This window comes from Miniopterus natalensis, chromosome 15 (genome assembly GCF_054644295.1).
Source record: "Miniopterus natalensis isolate mMinNat1 chromosome 15, mMinNat1.hap1, whole genome shotgun sequence".
NCBI lineage: Eukaryota > Metazoa > Chordata > Mammalia > Chiroptera > Miniopteridae > Miniopterus > Miniopterus natalensis.
Window position 1 is genome coordinate 17,412,508 of NC_142095.1, and position 13,092 is coordinate 17,425,599.

The window sequence follows — 13,092 nt, forward strand, 5'->3', positions numbered from 1 at the left end:
AGTCACAGATCACTTTTAAGAGGTGGCCTCAATTTTCTGCTTCAGTATCAGCACTGTCGATTTCAAGTGACTCGACATTTCACTCAGACTCATGCATTGCTCTACCGTAGTGTCACAGGTCATGTTCTTTTGGAAATGGACTTGGGTTTTATCACGGGTGCTCTTGAGAACATCTGTAAGGAGTGAGGGATACAGGACAGGGCAGAGGGAGAAGTTGAGCCATGACGCAATCCCAGCAGAGACCTTAGTCTCTTCTACATCTTACGAGGAGCCTTAAAACTGAAATGCAGTTTCAGAGTTGCTCAGCCTTGAGGCAAGGGGGAGAAGCCATTAAACCCCTGCATTAGTCAGTCACTGTCTGGGGCTACCAACGGCTCCACTTGGGAGGCAGTGTGACCTTGGGCGAAGCAGCTCCTTTTGGCCCAGGGCAGTTTGTGGAGAGTATCTCAGGTGTGAGTCCTTGGCTACCAGCACTCCCAGCAGCTGGAACGAGTCCTCAGCCCTGCACGGGGCTGTGGGGAGCACCCCACAGCATCCACTACACCTGAATAATTTGCATAGCAGGTGGCCAAATAAATAGCATTCTTGTTTCTGTTGGAGCAACATAAATAGCTAAAGAGCTGATCAATGTATTTCTCTCTTTGTGATGTTACATTAGCCCTTACCCAACTTCTGAGCTTTTAGGATCCAATAAGATAATGAATACGTTTTGCACAGCGTGACACAAATAAAAATAATTTTAAGTGATGAATCAAGGCTCGCTATTATTTTTGGACATGTGAGTGAAACCATACCACCGATTTCAACCAAAACTTTTTTTTTACTTCTGAGCTTTGTAAAGAGGCACCGATCACACATTCACTTGGGTTCTCGAACTTTTCATCAAAAGAGAAATTCTGAGCAATACTAAACTCACGACAGGCCCATCATCAGAGTTTTATGGATGCCCCCTCCAAGAAAGTCTACACACCCACACTTACTGTACTACCAGGTGGGCAATAAAATAAGTTTACGGTGCGGTCTGGTGAATGTAGACTTGTTATATTTTGCTTTTATCCCTGTTTGTTTTAATATCTGCCTTCTATTTCCTGACTTGCACTACTTTTTATTTTAATGGGTTTTCTGATTCGAACTTGCTATTGTTGTCCTTGCTGTTCTGAGAAACCTTTCAAGAGAGAATTTAAAGGAGTTGGGAAGACACTGTTTTTGTTAATTTGGCTCCAGCTGATTTTATACCTGGAAGCAGGAGACTCGATGGTTTTTCAGCACGGTTAATTAAATCTTGTGCTGACGGCTTCTGTTATAGGTATTAAGTCACCCACCTTGTTAGCAGATCCTCTGGTCCAGAGGGTCGGCTTCGCCGTTGGGGAATCGTTTTTAGCATGCTCCCCTTGTGTTCAGGTGGTCGATGGGGGCCGCGTGGTGGTCTCTGCACAGTTGGCAGAGCTGACGGTGAGACCTGTCAAGGTCATTCATGTGGGGTCTCACCCTACTCTGTTTTACAAACAAGGTGATCGGCGAGTAAATGGCACAGGCATGAACGTCTCTTCTCTTTTCTGTCTCTTAGGATTCTTTTCTGTGAGAAAGCAAAAAAAAAATCCCACTGCATTTTGTTTTCCTAATGCCTCTTGGATTCTCACCAGCAGGTTTTTACAGTCTGTTGCTTGCCTCTCAGATTAGAAGAATGCTCGCATATTTTAAGTTCCCTAGGATTCAGCAGCCTTTAATTAACATAAAATTGATGTTTTGGAATGGTACCAAAATATGGGAGATGGAACTCAAGGCTTCCATCCTTCCAGACTTTGAGTGGGGTGGAGTTCTAGAAGGGCGGGGAGGAGGGGAGGGCCAAAGTGTGTGCTCTGTTGCGAACAGCTGGTTGCCTGCCTACTGTACGCAAAGGGGGCGCCTTGCTGACATAAGGTCCCGCTGCCTGCTCGTCGGTGACCTTCTACAGTCCACCTGCTCGCGACTGGGAAGAAGGCAGGTGGTCGCTGACGGCTCAGAGCCGCGGGGTTGCTGAATCGCTGGGGGTTGCTCTTCTCGTAGCTGGGGTCGCTGGTTTTCATCTTCCTGTTAGTTGCCTCCCGGGCAGTGAGGTACAGCTGCCTGGATGTGGTTAAGTTTCTTTTTTTCCATGCCAGGTTCACGTCGTGTTGCTGGCAGAGTTTTGGATGTGATGGAAAAGAGCAGTTTTGTGAAATAATCAGTCAGACCGGAGGCCTGTTCTGAGCAGCAGTTAGTCTGCAAAGAGGGATGGGGGTCGGCGGAGGGACGCTCCTTTCGAATCAAGGGACTCTGCTGGCGGAGGGGCTGCTGACCCAGCCCGAGAGCTCTAGGCAGGAAATGGATATATTGGGAAGCACGAGATGTTTGAAGTGTCACCTGGTGCTTCCATAGCAGGTAGTTATAACCCAAGGAGGAAAGGGAAGCAGCTCAGCCAGTTTCCTCTAACTAATGGCAGATCAGCTCATTGGCCAGTTCCCCGTCGAGGTCAGTTCACTTTGTGGCTTGGTTTTTCCGGCGACCCGCAAAGCTGGCCTTTTGGTCTCAAAAGAGGGCCTTGGTGTTGTTTGTCTGTTGTTGTTTTTGAGATGTGTTGGATTTCCCTGATTGCGCCCTTTGCTCTCTTCCCTGCAGGTGGCACATGCCAGAGCCCCGCTCTCCCAGCCCTGGTTCGCCCGCCAGCCCCCCCTCTGACGCCGTCGCTGGATATTAAACCATTTCTCCCCTTCCCCCTCGACACTGCCGCCGCAGTCAACCTCTTCCCCAATTTCAATGCGGTAAGTCCCGCCCGAGGCCTGCCTAGGCCAGAGCCGCGCTGGGGAACCTCAGGGGCCAGGGAGGAGGCGCTCGCCGCCTGTATTTTGCTGGTTTTTTCATTCTGTGATCCTCTGAAAGCCACGGTGAAGTTAGTTGCCTTCCTGGTTATGTGAGGTCCCTGCAGCCAGGCTCCTTCAAGGAAAAATGAAGAGCGAGTCAATGGATTGGGTTGATCATGAGTTCATCTCTCCCCTTTAGTGTCTTTTTTGGGTAACACGAACAACTTTATTATTTTGCTAGAATATATCTTAATCAAAATGGAATGAATTTGTCAGAGAGAACATCAGAATTCAAGTAGAATTCAGGTCTAAAATCTTAAACGTGTTTTTTCTGTATGGACCCTCTATTTTAATTTTAAAATCTGATACTTCTTACCTAATTTAAAAAAGAGAACCCTGATGTATTCCATGTATAGAGCAGGTTTTGCCTCCTTAACTCGAAACAGCTCAGGATTCTGGTAGCATCAGTTCTATTTTTCTTCGTTTTCCTGCTCAGCCACAGTTGATCCAGTTGTCTTAAATTACCATGTTTGGGGGGAGCTTTGTCAATATCCTTCGCAGCACAAGTTCAGTTACTTACTTGCTTCTACTTTCACTCTAAAGCATGTCTTTTTAAGTCGGCAGATTTCTCCTATTCCTCATCATCTTTTTTGTGTGAGCAGTGAGCATATTCTTAGGATAGAAATAGAAATAAGAGTTGAAAAGGTTAGAATCCAGTAAGTGCCTTTTTTTTTTTTTTGTCTAATATCATCTGAGGCAGCTTTCAGCAGTTGTTAGAATGCAGGTCTGAGCTTATCAATGACAGGACGTGTCAGCACAAGGAAAGCAGAGGATTAAGCTGGGAGGTCGCTGAATGCCCAGTGATAGAAATAATACAGATTTCTTGGTGCAATATTTTGCATCCATGATGGATATATTTTTTTAAATCTGCCCCAAATTAGAGCACTCTCCTTTAGCAGACAGTAGTGGGTCCTATATTCTTTAATAAAAGTTTATCATGGGTACTTTGGACATGCCAGTGAGATGGTACCCTATGTGCTAATCCTTGCTTAAGGGCAAGGGGGAATCACAATGATTGCCTTGGTTTTTTGGGGGTGAGGGATTTTCCCATGGGAATCTTATTTTGAAATCGATGGAGCATAAATAGAATAGCATGAAGAACTCACATATCTAAAGTAGAGGTTCCTAATCCTAGGTGTTTCAGTGAAAGTAGATAACGAATTGCCTGGCATCCAATTCCCTGATTCTTAAATGACCACACTGAAGTCCCCTGGGTTCCCTTGCTCTGAGCATCTTGTCTGCTCTTCTGTTAAGTGGCTTCCTGGCATAGTCTTGCTTCCCAGGCCCCCATCGATGATCCATCAAGGTGCTTTACCTGGCTGGCCTCTCAGACCACTCGGCATCCTGTCACTCAGGTCTCATGTCAGCTTTAGAGCAGTTGAAGTAAAATTCCTGGAAGTCTGTAAAAGGCTGCGTTTAAAACTTCTGATTTGCCCTTTGGGAAACATTAAAAGCAAAATGATTAATTTAACTGAATACTGTTTGTCATAAAGCAGGGATGAGTGATATGCTGAGTTATATGACACTGAGCAAACCTCTTTACCTCTTTTGCTACTGCGGCCTCCCTCCTCTTTAAAATAAAGGGAGTGGACCTGATGATCTCTTCCTTTGGGGGTTATACCATTCACATCTCTGAGCTTTTGTGGGCAAAGGCAGAGTTCTGTGGTGATCAAGCTGGATTCTGTAGCTAGACCAGTTCCAACAGGAGCTGTTCCTTACCATCAATCAATATGACCTTGGTAAGTCACATGACTCCCATGAATCTCAATATTTTCACCTGCAAAATGGGGCTGATAATTAACCTGCTTTATAGGTGTGTGATACGCTTATGTGGGTTAAATCATTTAGGGCAGGGCTCAGCATACAACAAACGCTATTTGAGTGATAGGTACCGTAGCCTATAAACCCTTCTCATTTTGAATGTGGAAGTTCATTGACTGATTACAAAAGTTTGACTTCATTCTTTTCTTGTTTCCCTTCATATAATGGATTTTGACTTTTGTTGGCATTTGTTACATTTAAGGCAAGAGGCTCTGTTGTTACACATATTGGTTATTTCCTTCCAGTGCTATTCTGGGTTGAGCTCCTTGCTTCCAGCGGAGGGGAATGGTTGGAAAGCCATAATTAGGTGGCTTCAGGCTCAGAATTAAGGCATAAAGCACCTTTCTAAGTAATAGCCTGAGTTCTTGTGTGAATCTCAATCCACAAATTCAGGGGGTATGGAACATTTTTTTAAATATCTGTGAGTTGATTTTATTTCTGTTGCAAGAGCTCATTCCATCAGACTGGAGAGAAATGCAATTTAATTCTGATTCAGGGTGCGCTAAGGTTCAAGTATCTATAGCTTATTCATCTGGTTTTTGGTAGGAGACTTCCCCTGGTCATCAAGTTCCTTACCCACATAGGCATTCATACGGTGGTCAGTACCTGGTTAGCATGGCCTTCAGGTCCCCAGCTCTCAACTTTGGCACAGAAGCTTTGTGAGACGGCCAGTTGTCTCTCCTGCCCAGATGTGCCATACTGCTTCACTTCTTTGCCAAGAAAATGTTGAACCACTTTGTCACCCAACACCCTTCCTCCATCCGACCTTCATGTAACAGTGCCTGTGACAATCAGAGACTATCTGCCTATGATATTCCTCCTCTGAGGATATGAGTATGGAATTGCCTGTCCATGTGGGGAAGGGTGAAGCAGAAGAGTTTAGGCAATTTAGAAATATATATGCCTGTAAAATAAAATAAAATACGCGAAAATATAAGTGAACATCTCTGATTGTTATCCGTCCACAAGCGTATCAGCCATTGGGGTTGGCTGTGAGTCAGGAAGGACGACAAAACATCTGTAAAAATAAGCACAGTTCTGGGGGAAAGGAAAACAGTTGTAAGATCTGAGCTCAAATGTGGATATAAAACAAAGATGCTTAATAAAACCATTAAGATCTCGTAGTCTACCTAAAGCCAGCTTTTAAGGAATAGCAACCGAAGCTGTTCTCTGGACCCTCTCTCCTTTGCTTTCAAAAATTGTTCTTGACGTTGGTCTCTGTGGCGCTATATTTTGTTACCTGCTCCAGGTATGGAGATTTCTCCCAACCTCAGCCAGCGATGGACTTATAGAAACAGTGGGTTAAGCACACTTCCATTTGTTTGATTCCAAAAGATATTAATTCAATTCAGTTTATACATTACTAACTGCTCTAAGTTTTTACAACTGCTGCTGTCACTAAAATAGGTAGTCAACCAGGTTGAAATTATGGCTCGAAAAATAAGCCTGTCTTTCTAAGTCACACCTGGTAGAGGGTGTGGGGATTTTCGTGGGGAAAAATGCCTTGGTAAATAAGGTATTGACTGCTGAGTCTTTGTCCTTTAAAGACAGATGTCACGGACTGCTAGCTGGTTCTATGCATCGAGTGTAGCATATTTATAGAGCAAAAGCCTCTTCAGAAACATCTGCTTATGAAATCTTTCATTATATGTTTTCCCACAGAAACAAACATATAAGCCTTGGGCTGAGCCCTGCAGTTCCTGTGAAACCCAGAGTTTGTAAAAGTCACGGCCACTTCTAATGACCCCAAAACACCAAATGACTTAAATACAGAATATCTAGGCTTGAAAATAAAAAGCTAACCAGATGGACAATACATGAATATTTTTCTGTTTTGATACTTGTTTACTCTGAACAGGTAACCCATTTTTCCTGTGATTCAAATGTAAAGAGAACAAATCATTTTCCCTTACTGCTCTTCCCCTGCCACTCAGTTCTCCTCTCTTAAGTGACAAAGGGGTAAATTGCTTTTGTATCTGTCCTTCCAGACATATTTTGATGTATGAATGTCTTCTCACTAAAGAGTGAGGCATAAGACATTATATATTTATTTTTCTTTATCGGTCAATATCATAATGAGCTGAAGCTTTGCTCTTGAAAAAAATATATATTTGACCTGTTTCCTAGTCTGACTTTCTTACTAACTGTGGTTCTGGTGCAAATAACAGGACTTGAACAAGAGAATGTAAGCTCATAGCAGGTGTTTTTTTTTGTGGTTTTTTTTGGAGATGCCTGCTCAGACTTAGATGTAGACATTTTAGAAATGAAAGGAGCTTTTTAGGGTTCATTTGTGTCTACTCCAACACACTTATTTTACTGATAAGCCTAGAACGATTAAGAGATTTCCAGATTCACGGTTAGTAAGCTCAGAACTGAGAGAAAACTGATCCCTAACTTTAGTTTCTCATGAGAACGCTAACCACTGAAGCATCGTGTTATGGGTTCACTTGTATTTCTCCAAAGTTTAATCACCCACGTTGCCTTAGAGTGTGACCTTATTTAGAAATGGGGTCACTGAAGATGTAATTAGTTAAAATAAGATTGTTATAGTGAGTCCCAGCCATTATGAATGGTAGACTTATAAAAAGGGAAAATTGAGACAGGAGACACACATAGATGGGAGGTGATGTAAAGAGACATACAAGATACAAGCCACAGTTCTTTCTTAGCTTCAACAGATGCTCTCTAAAGTTGCTACAAAATTTTCTAAATGCTGCTTCCTCTCAATTTCTGTCTCTGTGAGAAATAGCATTAACATTGTTCTCTGCCTTAGTATTGGGGGGTAGGGAGGGAGGGGAAGACAATCTTCCTCAGTTGTAATTTCTTTAATCAGCTGTCATTGGCACCTTGTAATCACAAATTAATTAAATAATTTAATTAATTCCATAGAAGACTTAACTCCAAGAAAGTAAGCTCTTTCTTGAATAATATTCTGGCTACGATTGGACAGTTACGAAAAGGTACAGGTGGAGCATCGGTAGGTTATGTCACCTTCAGAAATGTTTATGTTGTATGTGGGCAATCACTGTGAAGGGTAATAGATAACATTAAGTGGTAGCAAATGAAAAAATCCATTCCTATCCCAGTAGCAGTTTAGGCTTTTTAAGACCTTAAGACACATTTTGCACACATAAGATTTTAAAAAACAAAACTAGACTAAACTTAGAATCTAAAAGGTTTGAGTTCTGTGTTTAATACTTTATCTGTGGCAAAACCCTGAATCCACATTTCCTTGTTTATGAGGCTAGGTATAATCAAAATGACCAGATAGGTGCGTCTACAGGTGTTTAAAAATTGAAAGTACTACAGCAATAGTAGGCAGTCTGTCGAATCAGTGTGTCTGGTGTTGGGGCCCCAATGAGTGGGTTTTTACAAACATCCCAAGGTGATATCTTTGCCCCTTAAATGTTGAGAGTCACTGTATTTCCCCTGTGGCCAATAATGGTGGGGAAATCCATTTTCACAGCTGAGATGAAAGAATAACCTTCTCAAGCTATTTTTTTAGGGAAAGTTTTCCTTCCACACCCCCAGTACTAATGTAAAGAACCCTGTGAATGCCATTTCTCATTACTCTTCATCAAAGGAATGAGACCTTTTTGCCAGCAAGACGATTTTGTTTCATGACGCAGTGCTTCTCAGAGTGTGGTTCACAGAGCTGTGTACAGGTCTGCAGTGAGCTAGAGAGAGTGATGGAGAGGGAGCAGCATTTAGAAGTTTTCGTAGCTACTTAAGAGAGCAATTTTGCATCTGTTGAGGCTAAGAAAGGATTGTGGCTTATATTTTGCAGGTCTTTTTCTTTCTATTTTTTCCTGGTAATTCAATTTATTATATTTTATAAAAGGATCAGTCTCTGATTGATGGGGGGAGGGCTGGTCCTTCAGCAAAGAGGGTTGGGAAGTGCTCTGCTGTTACTGGTAAGGATTTCAAAGCTCCATCGATACTGAAAAAGTGAAGGAAACTTGAGGCAGTTATTCAGGTAATTCGCACGATGTATGGTTGAGAAAGCCGCAAATACAATTTGATTCAGATTACTTCAGCTCTGTCCAATTTCCCTTATCCTGGTGAGGTGTGGCAATGGCAAATGGCGCTCCCTGAAACTCGTAAATCAAGACAGCAGTAGAATCCAAAGTGAGATAATTTGCGTTTTGCCTCTCTCTGAAACATAACCCCTTATGCCACATTTTATCTCGAGTTTGGGCACATAATAAAGTGGTAAAGTTAGTAGTTAATTCTTGAGCTTCTTTCCTTGAACATTTTAAAATGGGATTGACTTCAAAGACCTTGCTGAGGGATTTTAAGAAACTAAAAATAAAAATTGGAAATTATAAGTAACAATATATGGAGATAAAGAACATTATTGTTTTGATTCCTGATCCAAATTATTATTATTATTTTAATATATCTTTATTGATTTCAGAGAGGAAGGGAAGGGGAGAGAGAGATAGAAACATCATGATGAGAGAGTCATTGATCGGCTGCCTCCTGCTCGCCCCCTGCTGGGGATCGAGCCCGCAACCCGGGCATGTGCCCTGACCGGGGATCGAACCCCGATTGCCTGGATCCTAGGCCGATGCTCAATTGCTGGGCCACGCCTGGCTGGGCCCAAATTATTTTTTAAATAGAAACTAGAATAAGCAATAGTCTAGTAGCACAATAGGTTGGGGACATTTTTTAAGCAGTATCTTCAGGGAAATCACAGAGAAAAGTAATCTGTTTTACCAAAACATCCTTTGCTCTTACAACATCTACACATACCTCCTGTTTTTGTGCTCATTTGACTTTTGTCACCTACTACACTGAAATGCAGCCGACTCGGCTTTCCTAAGAACTGTATGGGAAAGAGATGTGAGAGGTGATCAGCACTTTTACACATGTAGAATTTAGATCCTTAGGTCGATGGAACCTGGGAATGATGGACTACGGGAGAAGACTGCCCTTCCCCTTTCTCCAGAGAATCCTACTTGTGTGTTTTTTAAATTTTTTTTCAATTACAGTTGACATTCAATATTATATTAGCTTCAAGTGTAACTGCTCATTTTTTTAAGTAAAAACAAGTTCAGAAAATATTTGCCCTGGGCAGCATGGCTCAGTTGGTTGGGGGTCAGCTTGTGCACTGAAAGGTTGCTGGTTCGATTCTCAGTCAAGGCACATGCCTGGGTTTCTGGTTTAATTGCCCCCCGGGGCAGGGGGCAGGAGGCAGCTGATATTTCTCTCTCTCCCTCTCCCTTCCTTTCTCTCTTTAAATATCAATAAAAAAATATTTTTTAAAAAGTTCAGAAAATACTAATATGGTTTTCAGAATCAACTTAATTAGCTCTTAGACTATCTATAGTGTCTTATTGACATACTCTGGTTTTGATATCCTGGTTTGGAATGATGCAGAGAAATAAAGTAGAATTATTTTAAGCTTAAAGTTTCTTTTAATTCTACTTACCTAAAATCATAGTAAAAGTTTAGAATTTTGAAGAAGGGACTATATTGCATATGTGTGTCAAGAGGCTTAATTCAAAGACAATTATTGCAACAATGTTTTTATTAGCAAAAAAAAGAAAAAGAGAAAGAAAAAAATACATAACAACCAATAAGATTATGAATGGGGAAATGGATATATAAATTGATATCCATTTATGAAATGTACCTTAAGAGGCATTTGAGATGAAATAATTTTTTTAAATGGACACATCATAAAAGCATATTATCAGGTGGGGAGGAAACAATTTCAGATGTGTACAGAATTTTAGAATGTGTATGTGTGTGTACGTGTATTTTAAAATCAAATGGCAATGACACACACACACACAGATATGGACTGAGGTTTATTTACATCATGTAACAGCATGGACTGGACGAACACACATGAAATCCTTAGTTGCAATGGTGCAGAGGAGTGAGTGAGAGCCAGTAGGGCTGGGGAGGGGAACAAAGGAGACTTCACCATATCCAGAAGGCTCAAGTGCTGTTATTTTAAAAAAGAAATAACTGTAACAAAAGTAAAGAGTCATTCATACTTAGTGTTTTAATCTAGGTGATCAGTACTTGGTTATTTATAATAGTCTATGTACTTGATGTACTAAAAAAGTTTCCAGTTTTTTAAATTGCAAATGTCTTCAGCAAGCTATTTAATTGTCCTACCTATACTGTGTTATTAGTTAAGGGCCTTGCTGATGCTCATAGTTAGATGTGCCTGCTTCAAGTACTAGTTTGTATTTTCTGATCAACATGCCCTCAACTCTGAGATTTCTATGGCACACATGATTTGCTTGCTCAGAGGCCTTCTAGGAGAACTGTTTTAGATGAATATTCAGGTAGAAAGGTTAATGTATTGATTCTTGTAACCTGTGACTTTGTTGAGATTACAAAATCAATCAGAAAATGTGTTGACCAAGCCTGGCAACTTACTCCTAAAATGTAATTCAAATGTACTTTTTAAAAACAGTATCATGTAAACACTTGCACATTCAGAGAATATCAAAGACGTTAGTAAAATTTTTGGTTTTTATTATTAATAGCAGTTGTAACGGAGTTTGATTGTGATTGTACTCTAGCTTACTTCAAGTTCCATAGTGCGGTGAGGCTGGTGTTTTACAGTCTTGGGCAAAGTAATATCACCTTTCAAACATCGTCTTTGGATCATTTCTCAAGAGTGGTCAGCTTTATTTATTTACACTTTCTTAAAAAGAGTTGGTCCAGCCAGCAAATTTAAAATGTCAAGTCGATACTTAATTTTCTGTTGAATGGTCTGTATTTTTAAAGGAATTGCTGTAGTTTTTAGGTAACTACTGGGTTTGAGTATCAGGAAAGTTTTCATTTTGGAAGCAAGGGCCATCGAGCCCGCTGTAACCTATCTATCATAGAACTCCTGAATGAGGTTAAATGGCCCAATTTAAATTTAAAGTTGGTTGACCAGACTTGTCTATACATTCCACTTACTATATAAATATTATTTTACAAATAGTTTTAGTAATAACTTGCAGGAACCTCTCCCCACCACCAAAAGAAAAAAACAACCAGACCGCTACACTTAGCCAAACAAAACCGCAGAAGCATTTTTTTCAACACAACAGAATGTAGTGATCATAGATGTAGTATGCGGTGCATCTGATGAATATATTCAATTTTAACTGAATGAACATAACGAAAATAACATAAGCCAGAACATAAATGAGATACTATTTTGTAGGCCTTCGCCTCAGAAATTTTTTTCTTTAAAAAATTTAAATAGTTGAGATAATTCTGAGAGCCTGGAAAACATATTTGTGGCAAAAATAAAAATGTGAAAGCTAACATACTCCTTAGAAAGGAAAACAACCCACTTCAGCAGACTTCCAATCAGATGACTAACTCTTTAAGTGTTGTATGATGACTGTCACTCTATTCGAAGTCAAAGGCACTCTTCCCAGAAACTGTAAGTCCAAAATGAGAACAAGCCCAGCGCCCTTGTGTTTACAATAGCTAATTTCCAAGGTCATCGAAAAGTTTCGGGAATCTGTGAGAGGAGAACATGCAGAATTGGAGAACCCATGTTGCTTCTCAGAATTGTTTAGAAAGTGTGATACATTGTGTATGTGTTATGCTAAATAGCATATCCTTTGCAGATGCCTTTGAGCTGTTTGGAGGAATTTTTAAAAATTCACATTTTAAAGACTTTCATGCTTAATAAAGAAACATAAGTGAATGAAGCCACTTCGTTCTTATCTGGTTATTGGGCTGCCTGTTTTTAACTGGTTGAGAAGGTCCTTACGGTAGTGGCCTGGAGGGGACACTAGGTTTACCCTTAATAGGTCCAAATAAACCTTTAAGAATACCCTGGAGAGAAAGATTTGCCCCAGGAGCAAAGAAAAATGTTCCAAGTTGAGTTTTGGCTCCTAGAATCATTCCGGGGATTTAAAGTTGACAAAACTTAAAATTTGTTTACATTTAATACGCAATTGTGTAGGTTTTTAGAAATGAGTTCATTACATTCTGTTTTTATTGCGGTATCTTTCCCACACTTCCAGGTTCTGAGATACTAGCGCTCCAGGATGCTTCCCTGATCACATCTATGTCTTCTGGCCAACTTCAGTATTTGACTGTAAATATGGTGATTAGCTCTGTGATTAACTCCTGATTCCGTATTTAGTATATTGGCCTGCTTTGATCTAGTTGGTTTCTTTCTTTCTATGGAGGTATTGGCTGTTTGGTAGCCATTCTTTTTTTTTTCTTTCTTTTTTTTTAAAAATATATCTTTATTGATTTCAGAGAGGGAAAGGAGAGGGAGAGAGAGAGAAACATCAATGATGAGAGAGTCATTGATCGGCTGCCTCCTGCACGCCCCCGACTGGGGATCGAGCCCACAACCTGGGCATGTGCCCTGACCGGGAATCAAACCCCGATCGCCTAGATCTTAGGTCTA

At 40.8% G+C, this 13,092-nt stretch overlaps 1 protein-coding gene across 1 annotated transcript in view; it reads left to right on the forward strand.

The window, feature by feature from the left end:
• Window positions 1-13,092, forward strand: part of ZNF385D (zinc finger protein 385D) — a 240,838-nt gene that overhangs the window by 60,302 nt on the left and 167,444 nt on the right. The window contains exon 2 of the mRNA XM_016198781.2: window positions 2,638-2,780. Within this exon, the coding sequence (XP_016054267.2) occupies window positions 2,638-2,780 (143 nt within the window). The remainder of the gene's footprint in view (window positions 1-2,637; window positions 2,781-13,092) is intronic.